The following is a 27174-nucleotide window of genomic DNA, read 5'->3' on the forward strand; positions in this document are numbered from 1 at the left end:
GAAGAAACCCTAAAAATTTTAACTGAGAATATAAAAGAACTGAATAGAGACTTACAAAATGTCTAAATGATGTTTCAATATGGTAAAGCTGTACATTCAATCCAAATGAATTTAGGAATTTAATGCAATTGCAATCAAAATCTCAGAGAGCTTTTCCCCCCGCAGCTGTTGAGAAAACAATGTAAAAGTTTATCTAGAGAAGTGAGTACTTAAGGAACTATCACAAAAGAAGAATGAGAGGGACTGTCCACTGCCAGACACCAAAATGTGTTCTAAAGTGAAAGTGTTACAACAGCATGTTGCTAGCGTCACTCCAGGCAAAAAACCTCAAGTGTTTTAAGGGCTTGGGCAAGTATCTTGCTCTAAGATAGGCCTGACTTTGTGAGCTGCCTAAAGGCATGAAAATTCACAATTTTCAAAGACACTTCTGACCAAAACCAAAACAAGATCAAACACAAATCTGGATCTGGAGGCCTGAAACGGGTTACAGTGTCCCAGTTTATGATCCTTGATACAATAAAGAGAATAGAAAGTTCAGAATAAACCCAAGTTTCTATAGGAATGCATTAAATGCTGTCACGGCATATCCCAGTAGGGAAAGTAGAGATGATGCCACAAGTGGTGCTAGCACAACTAGTTCATTATTTGGAAAATAGAAAGACATATACAAATCAAATTCCAGATGGATTGATTTAAATGGGAAATTAAATGTTCAATGTGAAAATTCATTCTGTAGCAGGATATCCAACGGAAACGATACTTTTCTGTTTTTTGCCACTGGTGAGAGAGCTGCCAGAACACAGCCTTGATCTCGCAAGTCATATGTGAGTCTCTGAAGACTTTAATACAAGTTTAAATTCCAACCCAAAGCGTAGAGAGTCTTCATTTCCCTGCATCCTCGCTGCTGTGAACTGAATCTGTGCCCCCCTCAAAATTCGTATGTTGAAACCCTGTCTTAGTCCATTTTCATGCTGCTGATAAGGACATATCGAAGTCTGGAAAGAAAAAGAGGTTTAATTGGACTTACAGTTCCACATGGCTGGGAGGCCTGAGTCATGGCGGGAGGTGACAAGCACTTCTTACGTGGTGGCGGCAGGAGAAAATGAAAGGGAAGCAAAAGTGGAAACCCCTGATAAACCCATCAGATCTCCTGAGACTTATTCACTATCAGGAGAACAGCACAGGAAAGACCGGCCCCCACAATTCAATTACCTCTGCCTGGGTCCCTCTCATGACATGTGGGAATTCTGGGAGATAAGAACTCAAGTTGAGATTTGAATGGGGACACGGACAAACCATATCAAACCCTAATCTCCAATATAATTGTACTTGGATATAGAGCCTTTGGGATGTATTAGCTCCTAAGGGTGGTACCCTCATGATAGCTTTAGTGCCCTTTTAACAAAAGAGACAGCTTGCTTTCTCTCTCTTTGCTCTCTGCCATGTGAGGGAGCAGCAGGAAGACAGCCATCTGCAAACCAGCAAGCTGACTTTCAGCAGATGCTGCTTCTCCTGGCACCTTGATCTTGGACTTCCTGGCTTCCAGAGCTATGAGAAAGAAATGTTTAAGATTTCCAGTCTGCAAACCAGCAAATGGGCCCTCACCAGACACTGCCTCTCCTGGCACCTTGATCTTGGGCTTCCCAGCCTCCAGAAATGTGAGAAAGAAATGTTTTAAGTTTCCCAGTCGATGAGAATTTGTTAGAACAGAACAAACTGACTAAGACACTCACTAACATGGTATACTACCAATCTCTTAAATTTTGCCAGTCTGATAGGTGAAGTTACTCATCTGAATACAGCCATTTCTTCTTCTGTGAGTCTCCTGTTCATGTTTCATGCGCATCTTAAACATCAAGTTGCTTTGTATTTTTATTGATTTATAGAAGGTCTTTATGTATTCTGGAAAGTAATCCTGTATTTTTCATGCTTACTGCTACTCATCCTAATACCTCTGAGTGGATTGGTTGGACCCTCATCGGAAGCAGCAAGGGACAGGAAGGCAACTCAGGCAGCAATCCATGGCAGGCTGACCAAGAGCCAGTCACACAGGCAGATTCACCAAGTCAGCAGAAGAATTAGCTTTCCCTCCTTCTAGGCTTGGGATTCTCTAACAGCAGAGATGGCACTAAACAGGAGACATGGGCAATATTCGGTCTGTTTACCTGTGACTACATCATTGGCAGATAGATACAACAGACCTGCAGTCCCCAAGAATGTTTTGAATTTTTTTGTTTTTTTTGAGAGAGGGTCTTGCTCTGTTGCCCAGGCTGGAGTGCAGTGCTATGATCACGGCTGATGCAGCCTTGACCTCCCAGGCCCAAGCAATCCTCCCACCTCAGCCTCCTGGGTAGCTGGGACTGCAGGTGTGCACCACTACACCCAGCTAGGTTTTGTATTTTTTTTTTTTTTTGAGATGGAGTCTCACTCTGTAGTACCCAGGCTGGAGTGCAGTGGTGTGATCTAGGCTCACTGTCACCTCCAACTCCCGGGTTCAGGTGATTCTCCTACCTCGGCCTCCCAAGTAGCTGAGAAGACAGGCGCATGCCACTAGCCCCGGCTAATTTTTTTGTATTTTTTTTTTTTAGTAGAGATGGGGCTTCGCCATGTTAGCCAGGATGGTTTCGATTTCCTGACCTCGTGATCTGCTCGCCTCGGCCTCCCAAAGTGCGGAGATTACAGGCGTGAGCCACTGCTCCCGGCCCAGTTTTGTATTTTTATAGAGGTGTGGTTTCGCCATGTTGCCCAGGCTGGTCTTGAACTCCTGGGCTCAAACCATCTGCCCACCTGGGCCTCCCAAAGTGCTGAAATGACAGGCATGAGCCACTGCATGCAGCCATCCCAAGAATGTGTGGAGTGTTCAGGGTCAGTGCAGACTCTTGTTAACTCCCTATGTTCATCCCATTATAAGTACACCCCTGGACATTGCACAAACGCTTCTCAAATTCCTCCCACATCTTACTTGCCTCGTTTGCATGTGGTTTATGGTATTGGCGACACGAGGGTCCTAGAATGAAGGTCATCTGTAACAATAGCTTCACGGTTCCATGTGCTGGAATAGTAACTGCGTTCTAGGCTCAGCCACACTTGTGGTTACGCAAACATCCACACTTTGCAACCTCCTCCACCTTATCTTGTGTGTTGTCAAGCATCTCCTCAGAGTTCATTGACTTCATTAATTTGATTTCTACTAACTAACCCGAGATATTTCCGTCTTCTCATAAATAGTTTTACTGTATAGGCCGAATGCAGTGTGTCACGCCTGTAATCCCAACACTTTGGGTGGCCGAGGGGGACGGATCACCTGAGGTCAGGAGTTCGAGATCAGCCTGGCCAACATGGTAAAATGGTGCCTCTACTAAAAATACAGAAATTAGCTGGGCGTGGTGGCAGGCACCTGTAATCCCAGCTTCTCAGGAGGCTGAGACAAGAGAATTGCTTGAACCTGGGAGGCGGAGGTTGCAGTGAGCTGAGACTGAGCCACTGCATTTCAGCCTGGGGAATGGGACAAGATCCTTGTCTCAAATAAATAAATAAATAAATAAATAAATAAATAAATAAATAAAATAAAGGGCCAGGGGAGGTGGCTTGTGCTTGTAATCCCAGCAGTTTGGGAGGCCGAGGCAGATGGATCACGAGGTCAGGAGATCAAGACCATCCTGGCTAACATGGTGAAACCCCGTTTCTGCTAAAAATACAAAAAATTAGCCGAGCGTGGTGGCCTGTGCCTGTAGTCCCAGCTACTTGGGAGGCTGAGGCAGGAGAACGGCGTGAACACAGGAGGCGGAGCTTGCAGTGAGCCGAGACTGCACCACTGCACTCCAGCCTGGGTGACAGACCGAGACTCCATCCCAAAAAAAAAAAAAAAAAGAAAGAAAGAAAAAAAAAAGATTCAGCATTATTTTCCAGGGTTAATAAATTTGTTCAAATAACTAAAACCACATTAAACAAAAATGTCATTGGACAACAAATAAGCAATCCAGACCGATATGGTCCCAGTCATTGTGAAGATGAGAAAACTTCATCTTTATTGCATTTTCCCAGGCAGCGCACTGCACTGTCCTCTTTGAAACACACAGCTCCGGTCCTCCTTTCAAACACATGTCCTCTTTAAAGTAACATACGAACCTTTCAATACAAGCTAAAAAATTATGTCTGAATTCTCACAATTCAATAACAAATACTCAACGTCCAATAAAAATTTATTTTTACAAGAATTTCTGGAAAATGCCACCTAGCTATAAATATAATAGATATATTATGTAGCTACTCTAGGTAATGACAGTGCTCCCTTCAGCAGACACATGTAATAACAGATAAAAAATTTAAAAATAAAACATTTAGGATAAAAAGAATCCTCTCTTAAAAATGAAAACAGAATTATATTTATATGTATATAACAGGTGTAACAGCCATCACACAACTTCATAAGAACAGTGTCATTTAAAAAATACTTGTATTTCTAAATTAGTGAAATAAATGTAGTAATAATGCCATGCCCATCATTTTCAAAATAAACAAACAAAATGTATAGTATATATTGGACATGTTAGTATATACGGAAGGCATGTTAAAAATCACAACTGAATTCTCACAATTCAGTAACAAACACTAAACAGAAAATAAACATTTCTATTTACAAGAATGTAGGGGAACTACCACCTAGCTATACATATAATGGATATATTAGGTCAGTATCATAGATAACAAGAGTGCTCGCTTCGGGAGCACATGTAATAATAGATAAAACGATTTAAAGAGAAAACATTTACGATAAAAAGGATCCTCTCTTAAAAATGAACACTAAATTATATTTATGTGTCTATAACAACCATCAGAGAACTCTATAGGAACAGCATGTTTTCAAAACTACAAAAACTCCAGACTCTTTTAAATCAACCTAGTAATAATTGTATGGCCAACATTTGAAAAATAAACCAATAAAATGTACAGTATCTATTAAACTATCTCTTAAAATCCTATGGCAGTAATTTCATATTTTACAAAGAATTCTGTGACAATCTGAGCGCCTGCGCTGTGCCTTCAAATGCTCTGGACTGTGGCAACCAAGTCCATAGGAAACAGGAACTCCAGTTTCCAGCCCAGGGGAGGCTGGGATTCAGCAACGTGAAAAGGGAGGTTTTGCCGCAGGAAGGGGTGGAACCAGAAACACCCCTGGTTTCTCACTTTCCCTCCACTGACTCCTAGAAGTACCTCCATGGCTCCTAGGAGGAAAACCTGGTCACGGTATTTTGCCCCTTCTAGAAGAGTCCAGCTTCTTCTAGATGATCTGCACAGGAGGCTCCTCTATCCCTTCCTGGTGTCTGGCATTAGCGTCGCGATCAACTTCCTGCTGAAAATTCCCATCTCCCCTGGGCCCAGTGTTCTGGAAGTGAGAGAGAGGATGTCACACTTCAAGCAGGGAGATCTCTAGACAGGAAGGTTATTCCCATCCCACGTCAATCCTAACTAGAGTTCAGAGCAATGTATAAATCCGATTTTATCTCTAACCCTTTATTGTAAACCCTGATTCTGAACCATCATTTTTGATTCTGGTACTCACACTTTCGTGAGCTTGACTCCACAAATCACTTAATACACCCAAGGTCAGCCCCAGTGATCTGCTTCATAGCAAGGACTTTGGGTGGGTCCACCCAGGGAGTAGAGCACCCTTGGAGGACGTGGCTTTGGACTTCATCACACGTGGGGCCTTTTATGTTGCTGAAGATCTAAACTTTTAACCATGCTACAAACATGTCTAACACGACAGCCTCAGGAACCAGCAGACCAGATTCCTAATCCCAAACCTTAATCTCTCATGTTTAAGTCTAATGCTTGGTCCTAAATGTGGTTAGCTGCACAAGATGTCAACCAAATCTTCACTGAATCCTTTCCCCAAATCAGTAACTCAAGTGTGTCAACCATAATGAACCTCCCTGGACCTAGGTAGCATTCTCATTTTTGAGAAAGAGTGTCACTCGTGTCACTCTGTCATCCTGGCTGGAGTTCAGTGGCAGAATCACAGCTCACTGCAGCCCCGACCTATGGGGCTCTGGTGTTCCTTCCGCCTCAGGCTCCTGAGTAGTGGGGACTAGAGGTGCCCACCAGGACGCCCGGCTAATTGTTGTATTTTTTGTGGAGATGGGGTGTCACCATGTTGACCAGGCTTGAAGCCGGATCAAGCAGTTGGGTTCCTCGGATTTTTTGATAGATGAGAATATTCTGCCTTTACCCCAGAGGATATACACGTACCTTCTCTCAGGCCGATGACCTCAGGCCTCCATGTCCCCAGAGCTCTAGGAAATGAGGGTGCGTTCTCGGGCCCACACCCAGTGCTCTGGGTCATAAGCCTGGATCTGGAAAAACACACACCACTTGAGAAGCCAGGGACTCCCCAGGAAGACCCCTCCCTGCCCTCCTCCAGCCTCCAATCCACCCCACCCCTCCCCACCCCCACCTCCTCATATGGCCCCACCTACCTCCTCCATCTCCTCGGGGGAAACCCACGTCCTCCAGCGCATGGAACAGAGGAGCTGGTATCGAAGCTTATGGAACAAGGGTCGCTGGGAGTAGTTCTTCCCGTAGAGGAAGGAGAAGATGTCTTGTTTGGGGGCCTGGTTGTCCTCCTCCATGTCACTGGCCAGGTAGCTGGGGAGAGAGATCAGGTTGCTGCTCAGGGGCCCCACCAGGAGGGACCCCTGCCTGAGGGCAGTTTCCCAGAGAGGAGTGCAGGGAGCGTCCTCAGCTCAGCACCAACAGCCACCCTGCAGAGAGCCCTGCCTTCCTCAGGAGGCCCCGCTGGACAGAGACCTGCTGAGGGCGCCTCTCACACCTTCAGGAAGGAGATGATCCAAGTGGTGGCTGGGAGTGGTGGCCCTCGCCTGGAATCCCAGCACGTTGGGAGTCCAGGCAGGAGGATCACTGGAGGCCAGGAGTTAGAGACCAGTCTGGGTAATATGGCAAGACCCCCACTGAATTGGAAAACAACCCAAGTCTTATCCTAAGGGTGTGTCCTGCCATCCTTACACAAGACAGATGACATCACCTCATCGTAGTCCCCATCCCTGTTCCTCCCACACCCCCTTTCCTTGACATGTATGCACACACCTGTCTTCCCCCTCCATCATAAGTGCCCCCAAGGACAGGAACCTAGTGGTGTGTTTCTGTAAATCATCTCTCACCTACCAAAAGGCCACTAGAGGCCTTTGTTTATCTTGGTGCATGAATTCAACAAGCATGGCTGCGAACTCTCTTCTCATCCTTCCTATTCCCTGGCACATATGATGTACTTCATAAGGTTTTGTTGAATAAATGAATACATGAATGAATGAAGGAAAGAAGGAAAGATTTATCTTACAGGCAAATGCCATATGAATTATTCCATAGAGTCAATATAACACGAGTACTTGCAAAATGAAGAGAATTGTGCTGAGTGTTTCAGGAATACTTTGATATTTTGGCTAATTGGGTGGCTCACATCTATAATACCAGCACTCTGAGAGGCTGAGGTGAGAACCCAGGAGTTCCAGAAAAGCCTGGGTGACATAGCAAAACCTCATCTCTACTAAAAATCATAAAACCTGGCTAGATGTGGTGGCATGCACCTGTAGTCCCAACTACTCAGGAGGCTGAGGTGGGAGGATCACTAGAGCCTGGGAGACGGAGGCTGCGGTGAGCTACGATCAGGCTACTGCACTCCAGCCTGAGGGACAGAGCAAGTCCCTGGTAAAAAGAAAAACAAATCTTTGATATTTTGACAAGACCCTGCCTTCAACAGGGGTCTAGTCTGATGGGTTTGAGGAAAAGGAGGGCAGATAAACGAATCCAAAACGTCACATCATCCTAGGATGTCACTAAAGTGCTGTGGGGATGCAGAAGCTGGAAGATCAGGGAGGCATCGCAAAGGCTGTGGGGTTGAACTGACTTTAAGGAATGGGCCATTCCCTTCAGATCCACATGTGTGCAGGACATCCAGACAGAAAACACAAAATCCAAATGGAGTGGAGGGCATTTGGGAGGAGTGGCGAAAGCAAACAATGAAACATGAAGATGGTAGGCAGGTTTGGTGGTAGAAGGACTGCAGAGAGGGTTGAATTCGCCCTATGGACCCGGGCCTCCATTTGGAGACAAATCAGCTAAGGAAGTTGTTCAGGTGGGCAGTGAAGGCGTGGGAGCTGTGCTTTGGAAAGCTATTCAGGCAGCACTAGGAAGCCCCGTGGCTTGGGGCAGGACTCGCAGGAAGCCCCAGCAGGGAGTATTTGATGATGGATCCGTGTTATGCGAGGACGACCTGAATGTCAGCCGCTGTCACGGGAACCTGGAGGAGGAGGATGGAAAATTGCACTTGGTGTTGATATGGGAAGGAGAGAGACGAGAGAACCAGAAATGGCTGCTTGCTTGGGGAGCAGGGTCGTGTCCACGGCTTTCCTTTCCCCTTAGGACGGGTTTACGTTTCCTTTTGTTTGATTCTACTATTTGTCAACTGCATTTGTGTTTGTTTTTAGAAAGAACAGACTAAGAACACCATAGTATAATCTTATCGTTTTTATATACAGAGTAAAGAGGAGAAATAGGGTAAAAAAATAGATGGAAGGTTGGAATCCCACTTCGTCCACTGTCCCAGGGTGTTGGATATTGACAGGTGGGAAGCAGCAAACTACTCACAGAGCCAGGAAGAAATGGATGCGTTGGTATTGCCATGAGAAGAGGCCGGCACGGCTAAAATACGCTATGACCATAGCCAGGAGATACTGATGGAGAGAAGGGAACAGAGAGAGACAAAGGTTGGTCACATCCTGGAAGAGGAAGATGGTGGAGATAAGGGAACAGGGGCTGGGGCGCGGTTGTCTATCACAGAAGGAACCTCAGTGTTGGGTGACTATGCTCATTGGGGGCTTGCGGGTGGAGAGTGTTCAAAGTCAGCTGCAAATCCAGGAAGTCGGAGGAAGGGAGGTCTGTGATGCTCCCATGATGATGAGCTCCAATGGGATCACTGGAGGGAGTGTGTCTAGGGTGGCTAATGTCAGGAGGGTCTTGGTGAGCTGGGGTAAAGGACTGTCCCAAAGATCTGAGAGGATAGGGGTCAGGAGTTTGAAGACTGGCCCAGGGCCTGGATTCCAAAGGACCCTGTGCAGAGGCAGCGGCCACCCATCAACTATGCAATAGGCTACCAGAGCCCCGAGGGAGATGCTGACAAATGATGAGAAGACCTAGAATAGCTGGGGGCGGTGAATCACACCTGGAGTCCCAGCTATTGGAGAGGCTGAGGCGGGAGGATCACTTGAGCCCAGGAGGCTGAGGCTGCAGTGAGCTATGATGGCACCACTGCATTCCAGCCTGGGCAACAGAACGAGACCCTGTTTCTGAAAAAAGAAAAATCAAAACGTGGGCGCCCAAGAGTATGGAATCAGCAGGTGGGAGATGGTAGAGGGAGAGAGGAGAGCAACTGTGGGTTTAGACGCTGCACCCTCCCCCAGGATGTGTGTTAAAACAGGAACACAGTGGAGTGGAGAACAAACTTACCTTGTCTGACACCCTCAGGTCTTTGTCCCAGGCCAGGAATTTTTGAACGACAGGATCCCCTGTGAAAAGAGAGCCTGTGTCAGGGTGAGAAGCGGAACAGGGTTGCTGTGGGAGCAACAGAGCAGAGAGGAGAACTGTGTCCCTCTGGGGGAAGTCTCAGGATTGTGGCCAAGGCTTAGGTGGATGGGAGAAGAGAGAAGAACTTTCACTGGACAAGGAGGGAGGCTTCCGCTCTGAGATTCCCCTGAGGAGAGGCCGAAGGAGGCCTTTGGTGTCAGAGTCTACAGGATGAAGAGCTGTGAATAAGCCATGATGTCCTCCCATCAGACAGGAAGGGACCACCGCAGAAGTCACAACAGAATTCCCATCATTGCTTCCTGAGATAGTCACAGCTGGGTGTGCCCATGGCCTTGTTATCCCCCTCCACGGATGGAGACACTTCGGTTTAGAAAAGTCATCAAGAGACATAGAGTTTCAGAGGGTACAGCTGAAACTGAGCTTTCTTTTATCTTTTCTTTTCTTTTATTTTTTTATGACAGGGTCTTTCCCTGTCAACCAGGCTGGAGTGCAGTGGTGCAATCATAGCTCATTGCAACTTCAGACTCCTGAGTTCAACAGATCCTCCCGCCTCAGCCTCCCAAAGTGCCAAGATCTCAGGCATGAGCCACTGCACCTGGCTAGAAACCAAGTCTTCTTATTTCAAGTGCAGACCTTTATTAAGACTAGCCCAATCCTCTATCTCCTAAGCATCCTCCTCCCGCATGGAGTGCTCACCCCCCAGGAGGGCATATTCTTCTTACTGGGAAAGTGTGATTATTGAAAGATTCCACTTTTTTAAAAGGACAGGGTTGGAGCTGCTCTTTGGGGTATCCTCCTACCAAGCAGCCTGTTGAAGGCCTCGTGGTGCTCAGGGAGCACGGAGGATGCTCGCTTTCGCTTCAGCTTCATCTTGAGTCCACACAGCGTCTCCGCCACCCAGGTGTCCTCGGGCTCAGGGGCGCGCTCCAACTCCAGCTCCTCCTCCAGCTCCTCCTCGGATTCGTCTGACCATTCCATCTTCCTTTTCAGGCCAAGGGATTGAGGCTGGGGGCTGGGATCTACCCAAGGGGCTGAGTGAAGAAACCAGGCCATGGTGTCATGTTTCTGCCATTGATCACCTTAGACGCCCCGACCCAGGAACCTCAAACTACTCTTCCATCCTCCCCAGCCTCGCAGACTGTCGGCTTCTCCGAGCCATGTTTCCACCTTTCTCCTTTGCTGATCCCCATCTGCCTCTCCCTCACCTCCCCATTCTTCCAGCTCTCTGTCCTCGAAACATTTCCTCATCACAGAGAAGAACTTTCAATTGGAGAAAAACGGAAAACTTCCCTTGAGCTCTGTCTCCTCTCTCTCTCTCTCTCTCTTTTTTTTTTTTTTTTTTTTTTTTTGAGATGGAGTCTCCCTCTTGTTGCCCAGACTGGAGTGCAGTGGCGCGATCTCGGTTCACTGCAACCTCCGCCTCCTGGGTTCAAATGATTCTCCTGCCTCAGCCTCTTGAGTAGCTGGGACTACAGGCATGCGCCACCATGCCCAGCTCATTTTTGTATTTGTGGTAGAGACAGGGTTTCATCATGTTAATCAGGATGGTCTTGATCTTCTGACCTCGTGATCCGTCCGCCTTGGCCTTCCTCTCTCATCTTTTGAGCGCATCTCCTGACCCCCTTCATTGCTCCCAAGACTTTCTTTCCACGTGGCCATGCTTGGCCCCACTCCCTGCACCCTCCTTCCCCGATCCTTGGCTTCCTGAGTCCCTCCTTTCTTTCCCACACACCCTACTCAGGTGCTCCAGATTCCCAGTAACTGGCCCCCTTCCCTCTCCTCAGTCAATCATCTCCCATCGCTTCTCCCTCCAGTCACCTCACCTGGTGCTCCTGGCACTTCATCATCCACCACCACCTCGGGGGACCGCACTGATGTGCTAGGCTGGGGTCTCTCCTCCTCAAACGGGGGATGCGCTTGACCACTGGCCATAATCTCTCCCAAACGCTTTGTTTCTGTCCACAGAACCTAGTCCCTGTTCTGTCCAAAGCCTTCTTCCAGACTCCGTTAGGACCCAGAAGAGCGCGTTTCTCTTCTGGAGGCTCGGGAGAAGTTAGGAGTGAAGAGCAGTTCTGAGAAGTTGCTGTTGTCCACCTGAGCTCCGAAGCACCCAGAGGCCGGTCCTTCCAATCAGGAGAGTCGGAATCTCTGATGTCATCGGTCGTTCCAACCTGGCAACCAGTTTGAAGAAAAACACGTGTAACTGCCAGAGTGTTCTCTTTTCTTGGAGATCGGGGGTGAACCGTATCTCCTGGCAATGTCCCAACCTCTGTGCATTGTCCAAAAGCATCCTCAGGGTCTCCGCATTCCTCTTTTCCGTGTCCCAGCAGAGGCTGTGTCCTCTCCACTCTAAACTTGAGGGATGTTGGGCTCTCCTCCCCACTTCTCCTTCCCATTTCAGAGTCCAGTCTGGTGAGAGAGGGAGGAAGGTGCAAGGAAATTTAGGGTAAGCAGAATGATGAGACCTTCCAAGAGTGAGGTTAACATATACAGGAGATCCCGGGTACATTGACTTGTTGAATGGAGACATTATGTCAAAGTACTCAATGTGGCAAAGCGTTTTTGCTGAATGTTTACTGATATTCACTATCCTGGATCCTATACTAGGGGAGCACGCATCCTTTGCTCTCAGGCATCTTTGAGTCCGAGAGACATTCTGAGTAATGAAAATCATAGGAGACTGTCCATGGGTTCGTACAGATCTTCAATGGTGTCCACAAGTTCAGGGCATCCATGGATCACCTAAAGCCTTCCCCTCCAGTTCAGCTAAGGAACTCTGGTCTATATATCAACTATTACAACATATCTATTTCACTTGACCCCAAAATTTTCCTACTATTTATGTATTTTATGAATAAAATATCCTGTGTATAAAAAGACTAAGGGGAAAAATCTCAGCCAGGCCCAGGGGCTCCTGCTCATAATCTCACTCCTTTGGGAGGCCAAGGCAGGAGCGTCACTTGAGGTTAGGAGTTCAAGATTCGTCTGGGCAACATAGCAAAACCTCATCTCTACAAAATATAAACAAAGTAATCAGGAATCGTGGCACACACCTGTGGTCCCAGTACTTGGGAGGCTGAGGCAGGAGGATTGCTTCAGCCCAGGTGTTTGAGGCTGCAGTGAGCTATGATTGCACCACTGCACACCAGCCTGGAGGACAGAGTGAGACTCAGTCTCAAAAATACTTTTTTAAGAACAAATAAATATATAAGAGCTGGATACTATCTCAGATACCATCCAAAGAACCTGTGAGTTCTGGCACAGCTTCCTAATGGGCTCCTAGGAGTCTCTCGCTGATGGGAAAGGCACAACTGAATGAAGAGGCAGATCCCGTCACTGTGGAAGTCCAACTGTTAGGAAACTCTGCTTACGTTGAGCGGACCTTCGCATTCACGATGCTTTCAACCATCAGAACCGGTTGGATCCTTTTACAACAAAACAGAAAATCATCTTTCTCTCCTATTTAATAGGCTTTCAAACATTAGAAGATCAATATTCTGTTGCCATTAACATTTCTCTTCTGTACCACGTAAAGTTCTGATTAATCACTCTTCAAGCCAGTTTTGCATATTCCTCTGTCTTCTAGGCAACTTCTGTAGACAGGCTACAATAAGGCAGCCATCTTAAATTACGTGAATACATTGTCCAAAAATGAGCTAAAGAGTCCATGTTTCTTCTGATATGTTCAGGGAAAAACAAAACTGTCACTTCTCCCCTTCTCTTTTCCTTCAGTGATGCAGGTGAATACAACAATGGCTGTAGGTATGCACCAAAAATATCATTAGAGTGAAACAGAAGGGGCTTTATTGGCTGGGCATGGTGGCTCATGCCTGCCATCCCTAGAATTTGGGAGGCAAAGGCTGGAGAATCACTTGAACTCAGGAGTTGGAGATGAGTCTGAGTAACGTTGTGGGACTCCGTCTCTCCAAAAAAATTTAAAATCAGCCTGGTGTGGTGGCACACACCTGTAGTCCCAGCTAGTTCGGAGGCTGAGTTTGGAGGAAGAGAAGTGCTTTGCAAATACCAGCCTTTCAGCCTAAGGATCTCAACTAGGAACATTAAGATACAGATGCCAGGACCCAACCCCACAGATTCTAGTTCCAAAGGACTGAAGTGGGGGCTGATTAAACTTCATCACTGGAGTCCATTCAGATTTGGAACTCTCTGGGTGGGGCAGCGCAACAGAGATCCCAAAGAAAGCAAAATCACTCTCAAATGAAATGAGCAGGAAAGATTTTTTGAGCGAGGTAAGTAAGACCTGGGCCTCACACGGGAGGGCTGTCACCAGGCTTTGTATCCTTGGCTTAGTGGGAACTTCTGAAGCAGCCTCCAAGGCCCCTGTATGCTGGTCGACAAGCCCCCTAACATTGGCTCACAACTGTAATTCCAGCACTTTGGGAGGCCAAGGCAGGAGGATTGCTTGAGCGCAGGAGTGCAAGACCAGCCTGGGCAACTTGGCGAAACCCTGTCTCCACCAAAGTAGAAAAAACTAGCTGGGTGTGGTGGCACCTGCCTGTACTGTCAGCTACTCGGGAGGCTGAAGTGGGAGGATCATTTGAGCCTGGGAGGCGAAGGCTGCAGTGAACCGAGTTAGCGCCACTGCACTCAAGCCTGGGTGACAGAGTGAGACCGCATCTCAATTAAAAGAAGAAACCCTAAAAATTTTAACTGAGGATATAAAAGAACTGAATAGAGACTTACAAAATGTCTAAATGATGTTTCAATATGGTAAAGCTGTACATTCAATCCAAATGAATTTAGGAATTTAATGCAATTGCAATCAAAATCTCAGAGAGCTTTTCCCCCCGCAGATGTTGACAAAACAATGTAAAAGTTTATCTAGAGAATTGAGTACTTAAGGAACTATCACAAAAGAAGAATGAGAGGGAATGTCCACTGCCAGACAGCAAAATGTGTTCTAAAGTGAAAGTGTTAAAACAGCATGTTGCTAGCGTCACTCCAGGCAAAAAACCTCAAGTGTTTTAAGGGCTTGGGCAAGTATCTTGCTCTAAGATAGGCCTGACTTTGTCAGCTGCCTAAAGGCATGAAAATTCACAATTTTCAAAGACACTTCTGACCAAAACCAAAACAAGACCAAACACAAATCTGGATCTGGAGGCCTGAAACGGGTTACAGTGTCCCCGTTTATGATCCTTGATACAATAAAGAGAATAGAAAGTTCAGAATAAACCCAAGTTTCTATAGGAATGCATTAAATGCTGTCACGGCATATCCCAGTAGGGAAAGTAGAGATGATGCCACAAGTGGTGCTAGCACAACTAGTTCATTATTTGGAAAATAGAAAGACATATACAAATCAAATTCCAGATGGATTTATTTAAATGGGAAATTAAATGTTCAATGTGAAAATTCATTCCGTAGCAGGATATCCAACGGAAATGATACTTTTCTGTTTTTTGCCACTGGTGAGAGAGCTGCCAGAACACAGCCTTGATCTCGCAAGTCATATGTGAGTCTCTGAAGACTTTAATACAAGTTTAAATTCCAACCCAAAGCGTAGAGAGTCTTCATTTCCCTGCATCCTCGCTGCTGTGAACTGAATCTGTGCCCCCCTCAAAATTCGTATGTTGAAACCCTGTCTTAGTTCATTTTCGTGCTGCTGATAAGGACATATCGAAGTCTGGAAAGAAAAAGAGGTTTAATTGGACTTACAGTTCCACATGGCTGGGAGGCCTGAGTCATGGCGGGAGGTGACAAGCACTTCTTACGTGGTGGCGGCAGGAGAAAATGAAAGGGAAGCAAAAGTGGAAACCCCTGATAAACCCATCAGATCTCCTGAGACTTATTCACTATCAGGAGAATAGCACAGGAAAGACCGGCCCCCACAATTCAATTACCTCTGCCTGGGTCCCTCTCATGACATGTGGGAATTCTGGGAGATAAGAACTCAAGTTGAGATTTGAATGGGGACACGGACAAACCATATCAAACCCTAATCTCCAATATAATTGTACTTGGATATAGAGCCTTTGGGATGTATTAGCTCCTAAGGGTGGTACCCTCATGATAGCTTTAGTGCCCTTTTAACAAAAGAGACAGCTTGCTTTCTCTCTCTTTGCTCTCTGCCATGTGAGGGAGCAGCAGGAAGACAGCCATCTGCAAACCAGCAAGCTGACTTTCAGCAGATGCTGCTTCTCCTGGCACCTTGATCTTGGACTTCCTGGCTTCCAGAGCTATGAGAAAGAAATGTTTAAGATTTCCAGTCTGCAAACCAGCAAATGGGCCCTCACCAGACACTGCCTCTCCTGGCACCTTGATCTTGGGCTTCCCAGCCTCCAGAAATGTGAGAAAGAAATGTTTTAAGTTTCCCAGTCGATGAGAATTTGTTAGAACAGAACAAACTGACTAAGACACTCACTAACATGGTATATTACCAATCTCTTAAATTTTGCCGTCTGATAGGTGAAGTTACTCATCTGAATACAGCCATTTCTTCTTCTGTGAGTCTCCTGTTCATGTTTCATGCGCATCTTAAACATCAAGTTGCTTTGTATTTTTATTGATTTATAGAAGGTCTTTATGTATTCTGGAAAGTAACCCTGTATTTTTCATGCTTACTGCTACTCATCCTAATGCCTCTGAGTGGATTGGTTGGACCCTCATCGGACGCAGCAAGGGACAGGAAGGCAACTCAGGCAGCAATCCATGGCAGGCTGACCAAGAGCCAGTCACACAGGCAGATTCACCAAGTCAGCAGAAGAATGAGCTTTCCCTCCTTCTAGGCTTGGGATTCTCTAACAGCAGAGATGGCACTAAACAGGAGACATGGGCAATATTCGGTCTGTTTACCTGTGACTACATCATTGGCAGATAGATACAACAGACCTGCAGTCCCCAAGAATATTTTGAATTTTTTTTTTTTTTTGAGAGAGGGTCTTGCTCTGTTGCCCAGGCTGGAGTGCAGTGCTATGATCACGGCTGATGCAGCCTTGACCTCCCAGGCCCAAGCAATCCTCCCTCCTCAGCCTCCTGGGTAGCTGGGACTGCAGGTGTGCACCACTACACCCAGCTAGGTTTTGTATTTATTTATTTATTTATTTTTTGAGATGGAGTCTCACTCTGTAGTACCCAGGCTGGAGTGCAGTGGTGTGATCTAGGCTCACTGTCACCTCCACCTCCCAGGTTCAAGTGATTCTCCTGCCTCAGCCTCCCAAGTAGCTGGGACTACAGGCGCATGCCACTATGCCCGGCTAATTTTTTTGTATTTTTTTTTTTTAGTAGAGACGGGGCTTCGCCATGTTAGCCAGGATGGTTTCAATTTCCTGACGTCGTGATCTGCCCGCCTCGGCCTCCCAAAGTGCGGGGATTACAGGCGTGAGCCACTGCTCCCGGCCCAGTTTTGTATTTTTATAGAGGTGTGGTTTCACCATGTTGCCCAGGCTGGTCTTGAACTCCTGGGCTCAAACCATCTGCCCACCTGGGCCTCAAAAGTGCTGAAATGACAGGCATGAGCCACTGCATGCAGCCATCCCAAGAATGTTTGGAGTGTTCAGGGTCAGTGCAGACTCTTGTTAACTCCCTATGTTCATCCCATTATAAGTACACCCCTGGACATTGCACAAACGCTTCTCAAATTCCTCCCAGATCTTACTTGCCTCGTTTGCATGTGGTTTATGGTATTGGAGACACGAGGGTCCTAGAATGAAGGTAATCTGTAACAATAGCTTCACGGTTCCATGTGCTGGAATAGTAACTGCGTTCTAGGCTCAGCCACACTTGTGGTTACGCAAACATCCACACTTTGCAACCTCCTCCACCTTATCTTGTGTGTCTGTCAAGCATCTCCTCAGAGTTCATTGACTTCATTAATTTGATTTCTACTAACTAACCCGAGATATTTCCGTCTTCTCATAAATAGTTTTACTGTATGGGCCGAATGCAGTGTGTCACGCCTGTAATCCCAGCACTTTGGGTGGCCGAGGGGGACGGATCACCTGAGGTCAGGAGTTCGAGATCAGCCTGGCCAACATGGTAAAATGGTGCCTCTACTAAAAATACAGAAATTAGCTGGGCGTGGTGGCAGGCACCTGTAATCCCAGCTTCTCAGGAGGCTGAGACAAGAGAATTACTTGAACCTGGGAGGCGAAGGTTGCAGTGAGCTGAGATTGAGCCACTGCATTTCAGCCTGGGGAATGGGAAAAGATCCTTGTCTCAAATAAATAAATAAATAAATAAATAAATAAATAAATAAAATAAAGGGCCAGGGGAGGTGGCTCGTGCCTGTAATCCCAGCACTTTGGGAGGCCGAGGCGGATTGATCACGAGGTCAGGAGATCAAGACCATCCTGGCTAACATGGTGAAACCCCGTTTCTGCTAAAAATACAAAAAATTAGTCGAGCGTGGTGGCCTGTGCCTGTAGTCCCAGCTACTTGGGAGGCTGAGGCAGGAGAATGGCGTGAACACAGGAGGCGGAGCTTGCAGTGAGCCGAGATTGCACCACTGCACTCCAGCCTGGGTGACAGACCGAGACTCCATCTCAAAAAAAAAAAAAAAAGATTCAGCATTATTTTCCAGGGTTAATAAATTTGTTCAAATAACTAAAACCGCATTAAACAAAAATGTCATTGGACAACAAATAAGCAATCCAGACCGATATGGTCCCAGTCATTGTGAAGATGAGAAAACTTCATCTTTATTGCATTTTCCCAGGCAGCGCACTCCACTGTCCTCTTTGAAACACACAGCTCCTGTCCTCCTTTCAAACACATGTCCTCTTTAAAGTAACATACAAACCTTTCAATACAAGCTAAAAAATTATGTCTGAATTCTCACAATTCAATAACAAACACTCAACGTCCAATAAAAATTTATTTTTACAAGAATTTCTGGGAAATGCCACCTAGCTATAAATATAATAGATATATTATGTAACTACTCTAGGTAATGACAGTGCTCCCTTCAGCAGCACATGTAATAACAGATAAAAAGATTTAAAAATAAAACATTTAGGATAAAAAGAATCCTCTCTTAAAAATGAAAACAGAATTATATTTATATGTATATAACAGGTGTAACAGCCATCACACAACTTCATAAGAACAGTGTCATTTAAAAAATACTTGTATTTCTAAACTAGTGAAATAAATGTAGTAATAATGCCACGCCCGTCATTTTCAAAATAAACAAACAAAATGTATAGTATATATTGGACATGTTAGTATATACGGAAGGCATGTTAAAAATCACAACTGAATTCTCACAATTCAGTAACAAACACTAAACAGAAAATAAACATTTCTATTTACAAGAATGTAGGGGAACTACCACCTAGCTATACATATAATGGATATATTAGGTCAGTATCATAGATAACAAGAGTGCTCGCTTCGGGAGCACATGTAATAATAGATAAAACGATTTAAAGAGAAAACATTTATGATAAAAAGAATCGTCTCTTAAAAATGAACACTAAATTATATTTATGTGTCTATAACAACCATCAGAGAACTCTATAGGAACAGCATGTTTTCAAAACTACAAAAACTCCAGACTCTTTTAAATCAACCTAGTAATAATTGTATGGCCAACATTTGAAAAATAAACCAATAAAATGTACAGTATCTATTAAACTATCTCTTAAAATCCTATGGCAGTAATTTCATATTTTACGAAGAATTCTGTGACAATCTGAGCGCCTGCGCTGTGCCTTCAAATGCTCTGGACTGTGGCAACCAAGTCCATAGGAAACAGGAACTCCAGCTTCCAGCCCAGGGGAGGCTGGGATTCAGCAACGTGAAAAGGGAGGTTTTGCCGCAGGAAGGGGTGGAACCAGAAACACCCCTGGTTTCTCACTTTCCCTCCACTGACTCCTAGAAGTACCTCCATGGCTCCTAGGAGGAAAACCTGGTCATGGTATTTTGCCCCTTCTAGAAGAGTCCAGCTTCTTCTAGATGATCTGCACAGGAGGCTCCTCTATCCCTTCCTAGTGTCTGGCATTAGCGTCGCGATCAACTTCCTGCTGAAAATTCCCATCTCCCCTGGGCCCAGTGTTCTGGAAGTGAGAGAGAGGATGTCACACTTCAAGGAGGGAGATCTCTAGACAGGAAGGTTATTCCCATCCCACGTCAATCCTAACTAGAGTTCAGAGCAATGTATAAATCCGATTTTATCTCTAACCCTGTATTGTAAACCCTGATTCTGAACCATCATTTTTGATTCTGGTACTCACACTTTGGTGAGCTTGACTCCACAAATCACTTAATACACCCAAGGTCAGCCCCAGTGATCTGCTTCATAGCAAGGACTTTGGGTGGGTCCACCCAGGGAGTAGAGCACCCTTGGAGGACGTGGCTTTGGACTTCATCACACTTGGGGCCTTTTATGTTGCTGAAGATCTAAACTTTTAACCATGCTACAAACATGTCTAACACGACAACCTCAGGAACCAGCAGACCAGATTCCTAATCCCAAACCTTAATCTCTCATGTTTAAGTCTAATGCTTGGTCCTAAATGTGGTTAGCTGCACAAGATGTCAACCAAATCTTCACTGAATCCTTTCCCCAAATCAGTAACTCAAGTGTGTCAGCCATAAGGAATCTCCCTGGACCTAGGTAGCATTCTCATTTTTGAGAAAGAGTGTCACTCGTGTCACTCTGTCATCCTGGCTGGAGTTCAGTGGCAGAATCACAGCTCACTGCAGCCCCGACCTATGGGGCTCTGGTGTTCCTTCCGCCTCAGGCTCCTGAGTAGTGGGGACTAGAGGTGCCCACCAGGACGCCTGGCTAATTGTTGTATTTTTTGTGGAGATGGGGTGTCACCATGTTGACCAGGCTTGAAGCCGGATCAAGCAGTTGGGTTCCTCGGATTTTTTGATAGATGAGAATATCCTGCCTTTACCCCGGAGGATATACACGTACCTTCTCTCAGGCCGATGACCTCAGGCCTCTATGTCCCCAGAGCTCTAGGAAATGAGGCTGCGTTCTCGGGCCCACACCCAGTGCTCTGGGTCATAAGCCTGGATCTGGAAAAACACACACCACTTGAGAAGCCAGGGACTCCCCAGGAAGACCCCTCCCTGCCCTCCTCCAGCCTCCAATCCACCCCACCCCTCCCCACCCCCACCTCCTCATATGGCCCCACCTACCTCCTCCATCTCCTCGGGGGAAACCCACGTCCTCCAGCGCATGGAACAGAGGAGCTGGTATCGAAGCTTATGGAACAAGGGTCGCTGGGAGTAGTTCTTCCCGTAGAGGAAGGAGAAGATGTCTTGTTTGGGGGCCTGGTTGTCCTCCTCCATGTCACTGGCCAGGTAGCTGGGGAGAGAGATCAGGTTGCTGCTCAGGGGCCCCACCAGGAGGGACCCCTGCCTGAGGGCAGTTTCCCAGAGAGGAGTGCGGGGAGCGTCCTCAGCTCAGCACCAACAGCCACCCTGCAGAGAGCCCTGCCTTCCTCAGGAGGCCCCGCTGGACAGAGACCTGCTGAGGGCGCCTCTCACACCTTCAGGAAGGAGATGATCCAAGTGGTGGCTGGGAGTGGTGGCCCTCGCCTGGAATCCCAGCACGTTGGGAGTCCAGGCAGGAGGATCACCGGAGGCCAGGAGTTAGAGACCAGTCTGGGTAATATGGCAAGACCCCCACTGAATTGGAAAACAACCCAAGTCTTACCCTAAGGCTGTGTCCTGCCATCCTTACACGAGACAGATGACATCACCTCATCCTAGTCCCCATCCCTGTTCCTCCCACACCCCCTTTCCTTGACATGTATGCACACACCTGTCTTCTCCCTCCATCATAAGTGCCCCCAAGGACAGGAACCTACTGGTGTGTTTCTGTAAATCGTCTTTCACCTACCAAAAGGCCACTAGAGGCCTTTGTTTATCTTGGTGCATGAATTCAACAAGCATGGCTGCAAACTCTCTTCTCATCCTTCCTATTCCCTGGCACATATGATGTACTTCATAAGGTTTTGTTGAATAAATGAATACATGAATGAATGAAGGAAAGAAGGAAAGATTTATCTTATAGGCAAATGCCATATGAATTATTCCATAGAGTCAATATAATACGAGTACTTGCAAAATGAAAAGAATTGTGCTGAGTGTTTCAGGAATACTTTGATATTTTGGCTAATTGGGTGGCTCACGTCTATAATACCAGCACTCTGAGAGGCTGAGGTGAGAACCCAGGAGTTCCAGGACAGCCTGGGTGACATAGCAAAACCTCATCTCTACTAAAAATCATAAAACCTGGCTAGATGTGGTGGCGTGCACCTGTAGTCCCAACTACTCAGGAGGCTGAGGTGGGAGGATCACTAGAGCCTGGGAGACGGAGGCTGCGGTGAGCTACGATCAGGCTACTGCACTCCAGCCTGAGGGACAGAGCAAGTCCCTGGTAAAAACAAAAACAAATCTTTGATATTTTGACAAGACCCTGCCTTCAACAGGGGTCTAGTCTGATGGGTTTGAGGAAAAGAAGGGCAGATAAACGAATCCAAAACATCACATCGTCCTAGGATGTCACTAAAGTGCTGTGGGCATGCAGAAGCTGGAAGATCAGGGAGGCATCGCAAAGGCTGTGGGGTTGAACTGACTTTAAGGAATGGGCCATTCCCTTCAGATCCACATGTGTGCAGGACATCCAGACAGAAAACACAAAATCCAAATGGAGTGGAGGGCATTTGGGAGGAGTGGCGAAAGCAAACAATGAAACATGAAGATGGTAGGCAGGTTTGGTCGTAGAAGGATTGCAGAGAGGGTTGAATTCGCCCTATGGACCCGGGCCTCCATTTGGAGACAAATCAGCTAAGGAAGTTGTTCAGGTGGGCAGTGAAGGCGTGGGAGCTGTGCTTTGGAAAGCTATTCAGGCAGCACTAGGAAGCCCCCTGGCTTGGGGCAGGACTCGCAGGAAGCCCCAGCAGGGAGTATTTGATGATGGATCCGTGTTATGCGAGGACGACCTGAATTTCAGCCCCTGTCATGGGAACCTGGAGGAGGGGGATTGAAAATTGCACTTGGTGTTGATATGGGAAGGAGAGAGACGAGAGAACCAGAAATGGCTGCTTGCTTGGGGAGCAGGGTCGTGTCCACGGCTTTCCTTTCCCCTTAGGACGGGTTTATGTTTCCTTTTGTTTGATTTGTCAACTGCATTTGTGTTTGTTTTTAGAAAGAACAGACTAAGAACACCATAGTATAATCTTATCGTTTTTATATACAGAGTAAAGAGGAGAAATAGGGTAAAAAAATAGATGGAAGGTTGGAATCCCACTTCGTCCACTGCCCCAGGGTGTGGGATATTGACAGGTGGGAAGCAGCAAACTACTCACAGCGCCAGGAAGAAATGGATGCGTTGGTATTGCCATGAGAAGAGGCCGGCACGGCTAAAATACGCTATGACCATAGCCAGGAGATGCTGATGGAGAGAAGGGAACAGAGAGAGACAAAGGTTGGTCACATCCTGGAAGAGGAAGATGGTGGAGATAAGGGAACGGGCTGGGGCGCGGTTGTCTATCACAGAAGGAACCTCAGTGTTGGGTGACTATGCTCATTGGGGGCTTGCGGGTGGAGAGTGTTCAAAGTCAGCTGCAAATCCAGGAAGTCGGAGGAAGGGAGGTCTGTGATGCTCCCATGATGATGAGCTCCAATGGGATCACTGGAGGGAGTGTGTCTAGGGTGGCTAATGTCAGGAGGGTCTTGGTGAGCTGGGGCAAAGGACTGTCCCAGAGATCTGAGAGGATAGGGGTCAGGAGTTTCAAGACTGGCCCAGGGCCTGGATTCCAAAGGACCCTGTGCAGAGGCAGCGGCCACCCATCAACTATGCAATAGGCTACCAGAGCCCCGAGGGAGATGCTGACAAATGATGAGAAGACCTAGAATAGCTGGGGGCGGTGACTGACGCCTGGAATCCCAGCTATTGGAGAGGCTGAGGCGGGAGGATCACTTGAGCCCAGGAGGCTGAGGCTGCAGTGAGCTATGATGGCACCACTGCATTCCAGCCTGGGCAACAGAACGAGACCCTGTTTCTGAAAAAATAAAAATCAAAACGTGGGCACCCAAGAGTATGGAATCAGCAGGTGGGAGTTGGTAGAGGGAGAGAGGAGAGCAACTGTGGGTTTAGACGCTGCACCCTCCCCCAGGATGTGTGTTAAAACAGGAACACAGTGGAGTGGAGAACAAACTTACCTTGTCTGACACCCTCAGGTCTTTGTCCCAGGCCAGGAATTTTTGAACGACAGGATCCCCTGTGAAAAGAGAGCCTGTGTCAGGGTGAGAAGCGGAACAGGGTTGCTGTGGGAGCAACAGAGCAGAGAGGAGAACTGTGTCCCTCTGGGGGAAGTCTCAGGATTGTGGCCAAGGCTTAGGTGGATGGGAGAAGAGAGAAGAACTTTCACTGGACAAGGAGGGAGGCTTCCGCTCTGAGATTCCCCTGAGGAGAGGCCGAAGGAGGCCTTTGGTGTCAGAGTCTACAGGATGAAGAGCTATGAATAAGCCATGATGTCCTCCCATCAGACAGGAAGGGACCACCGCAGAAGTCATAATAGAATTCCCATCATTGCTTCCTGAGATAGTCACAGCTGGGTGTGCCCATGGCCTTGTTATCCCCCTCCACGGATGGAGACACTTAGGTTTAGAAAGGTCATCAAGAGACATAGAGTTTCAGAGGGTACAGCTGAAACCAAGCTTTCTTTTATCTTTTATTTTATTTTATTTATTTTATGACAGGGTCTTTCCCTGTCAACCAGGCTGGAGTGCAGTGGTGCAATCATAGCTCATTGCAACTTCAAACTCCTGAGTTCAACAGATCCTCCCGCCTCAGCCTCCCAAAGCGTCAAGATCTCAGGCATGAGCCACTGCACCTGGCTAGAAACCAAGCCTTCTTATTTCAAGTGCAGACCTTTATTAAGACTAGCCCAATCCTCTATCTCCTAAGCATCCTCCTCCCGCATGGAGCGCTCACCCCCGAGGAGGGCATATTCTTTTTACTGGGAAAGTGTGATTATTGAAAGAGTCCACTTTTTTAAAAGAACAGGGTTGGAGGTGCTCTTTGGGGGTATCCTCCTACCAAGCAGCCTGTTGAAGGCCTCGTGGTGCTCAGGGAGCACGGAGGATGCTCGCTTTCGCTTCAGCTTCATCTTGAGTCCACACAGCGTCTCCGCCACCCAGGTGTCCTCGGGCTCAGGGGCGCGCTCCAACTCCAGCTCCTCCTCCAGCTCCTCCTCGGATTCGTCTGACCATTCCATCTTCCTTTTCAGGCCAAGGGATTGAGACTGGGGGCTGGGATCTACCCAAGGGGCTGAGAGAAGGAACCAGGCCATGGTGTCATGTTTCTGCCATTGATCACCTTAGACGCCCCGACCCAGGAACCTCAAACTACTCTTCCATCCTCCCCAGCCTTGCAGACTGTCGGCTTCTCCAAGCCATGTTTCCACCTTTCTCCTTTGCTGATCCCCATCTGCCTCTCCCTCACCTCCCTATTCTTCCAGCTCTCTGTCCTCAAAACATTTCCTCATCACAGATAAGAACTTTCAATTGGAGAAAAACGGAAAACTTCCCTTGAGCTCTGTCTCCTCTCTCTCTCTCTCTCTATTTTTTTTTTGAGATGGAGTCTCCCTCTTGTTGCCCAGACTGGAGTGCAGTGGCGCGATCTCGGTTCACTGCAACCTCCGCCTCCTGGGTTCAAAAGATTCTCCTGCCTCAGCCTCTTGAGTAGCTGGGACTACAGGCATGCGCCACCATGCCCAGCTCATTTTTGTATTTGTGGTAGAGACAGGGTTTCATCATGTTAACCAGGATGGTCTCGATCTTCTGACCTCGTGATCCATCCGCCTTGGCCTTCCTCTCTCATCTTCTGAGGGCATCTCCTGACCCCCTTCATTGCTCCCCAGACTTTCTTTCCACGTGGCCATGCTTGGCCCCACTCCCTGCACCCTCCTTCCCCGATCCTTGGCTTCCTGAGTCCCTCCTTTCTTTCCCACACACCCTACTCAGGTGCTCCAGATTCCCAGTAACTGGCCCCCTTCCCTCTCCTCAGTCAATCATCTCCCATCGCTTCTCCCTCCAGTCACCTCACCTGATGGTCCTGGCACTTCATCATCCACCACCACCTCGGGGGACCGCACTGATGTGCTAGGCTGGGGGCTCTCCTCCTCAAACGGGGGGTGCGCTTGACCACTGGCCATAATCTCTCCTAAACGCTTTGTTTCTGTCCACAGAACCTAGTCCCTGTTCTGTCCAAAGCCTTCTTCCGGACTCCGTTAGGACCCAGAAGAGCGCGTTTCTCTTCTGGAGGCTCGGGAGAAGTTAGGAGTGAAGAGCAGTTCTGAGAAGTTGCTGTTGTCCACCTGAGCTCCCAAGCACCCAGAGGCCGGTCCTTCCAATCAGGAGAGTCGGAATCTCTGATGTCATCGGTCGTTCCAACCTGGCAACCAGTTTGAAGAAAAACACGTGTAACTGCCAGACTGATCTCTTTTCTTGGAGATCTGGGGTGAACGGTATCTCCTGGCAATGTCCCAACCTCTGAGCATTGTCCAAAAGCATCCTCAGGGTCTCCGCATTCCTCTTTTCCGTGTCCCAGCAGAGGCTGTGTCCTCTCCACTCTAAACTTGAGGGATGTTGGGCTCTCCTCCCCACTTCTCCTTGCCATTTCAGAGTCCAGTCTGGTGAGAGAGGGAGGAAGGTGGAAGGAAATTTAGGGTAAGCAGAATGATGAGATCTTCCAAGAGTGAGGTTAACATATACAGGAGATCCCGGGTACATTGACTTGTTGAATAGAGACGTTACGTCGAAGTACTCAATGTGGCAAAGCGTTTTTGCTGAATGTTTACTGTTATTCACTATCCTGGATCCTATACTAGGGGAACACACATCCTTTGCTCTCAGGCATCTTTGAGTCTGAGAGACATTTTGAGTAATGAAAATCATAGGAGACTGTCCATGGGTTCGTACAGATCTTCAATGGTGTCCACAAGTTCAGGGTATCCATGGATCACCTAAAGCCTTCCCCTCCAGTTCAGCTAAGGAACTCTGGTCTATATATCAACTATAACAACATATCTATTTCACTTGACCCCAAAATTTTCCTACTATTTATGTATTTTATGAATAAAATATCCTGTGTATAAAAAGACTAAGGGGAAAAATCTCAGCCAGGCCCAGGGGCTCCTGCTCATAATCTCACTCCTTTGGGAGGCCAAGGCAGGAGCGTCACTTGAGGTTAGGAGTTCAAGATTCGTCTGGGCAACATAGCAAAACCTCATCTCTACAAAATATAAACAAAGTAATCAGGAATCGTGGCACACACCTGTGGTCCCAGTACTTGGGAGGCTGAGGCAGGAGGATTGCTTCAGCCCAGGTGTTTGAGGCTGCAGTGAGCTATGATTGCACCACTGCACACCAGCCTGGAGGACAGAGTGAGACTCAGTCTCAAAAATATTTTTTTAAGAACAAATAAAAATATAAGAGCTGGATACTATCTCAGATACTATCCAAAGAACCTGTGGGTTCTGGCACAGCTTCCTAATGGGCTCCTAGGAGTCTCTCGCTGATGGGAAAGGCACAACTGAATGAAGAGGCAGATCCCGTCGCTGTGGAAGTCCAACTGTTAGGAAACTCTGCTTA

At 47.2% G+C, this 27174-nt stretch overlaps 1 protein-coding gene across 6 annotated transcripts; it reads right to left on the reverse strand.

The window, feature by feature from the left end:
- Positions 1 to 778: 778 nt before the first annotated feature.
- LOC129051005 (speedy protein E4) lies at positions 779 to 26065 on the reverse strand. 6 transcript variants are annotated; one of them, XM_054535412.2, is made up of 8 exons: positions 25628 to 26065; positions 24620 to 24850; positions 10401 to 10631; positions 9523 to 9581; positions 8665 to 8750; positions 6480 to 6648; positions 6253 to 6356; positions 779 to 995 (listed from the first exon to the last, which is right to left on the reverse strand). In XM_054535412.2, exons 1-7 carry the CDS (start codon positions 25734 to 25736, stop codon positions 6297 to 6299), a joined length of 945 nt encoding a protein of 314 aa, XP_054391387.2. In that variant the 5' UTR covers positions 25737 to 26065; the 3' UTR covers positions 779 to 995; positions 6253 to 6296. The 6 variants fall into 6 exon arrangements, with proteins under 6 accessions (XP_054391387.2, XP_063574084.1, XP_063574085.1 ...); XM_063718015.1 differs by lacking the exons at positions 779 to 995; positions 24620 to 24850; positions 25628 to 26065 and adding exons at positions 3927 to 5386; positions 11424 to 11771; positions 11868 to 12009; XM_063718014.1 differs by lacking the exons at positions 24620 to 24850; positions 25628 to 26065 and adding an exon at positions 11424 to 11835.
- Between the last annotated feature and the right edge of the window lie 1109 nt (positions 26066 to 27174).

The sequence above is a fragment of the Pongo abelii genome, chromosome 19, assembly GCF_028885655.2.
Source record: "Pongo abelii isolate AG06213 chromosome 19, NHGRI_mPonAbe1-v2.0_pri, whole genome shotgun sequence".
Taxonomy (NCBI): domain Eukaryota; kingdom Metazoa; phylum Chordata; class Mammalia; order Primates; family Hominidae; genus Pongo; species Pongo abelii.

What these genes read in the sequence shown, in the direction of transcription:
- LOC129051005 (XM_054535412.2), bottom strand. Translation starts at nt 25,736, where the DNA reads ATGGCCAGTGGTCAAGCGCACCCCCCGTTTGAGGAGGAGAGCCCCCAG. An exon ending in TGAAGTGCCAGGACCATCAG is followed by an intron (nt 24,851 to 25,627) that starts GTGAGGTGACTG and finishes TCCTTCTCTCAG; the next exon opens with CCCCTTGGGTAGATCCCAGC. An exon ending in GGCCTTCAACAGGCTGCTTG is followed by an intron (nt 10,632 to 24,619) that starts GTAGGAGGATAC and finishes TTCTTCACTCAG; the next exon opens with CCCCTTGGGTAGATCCCAGC.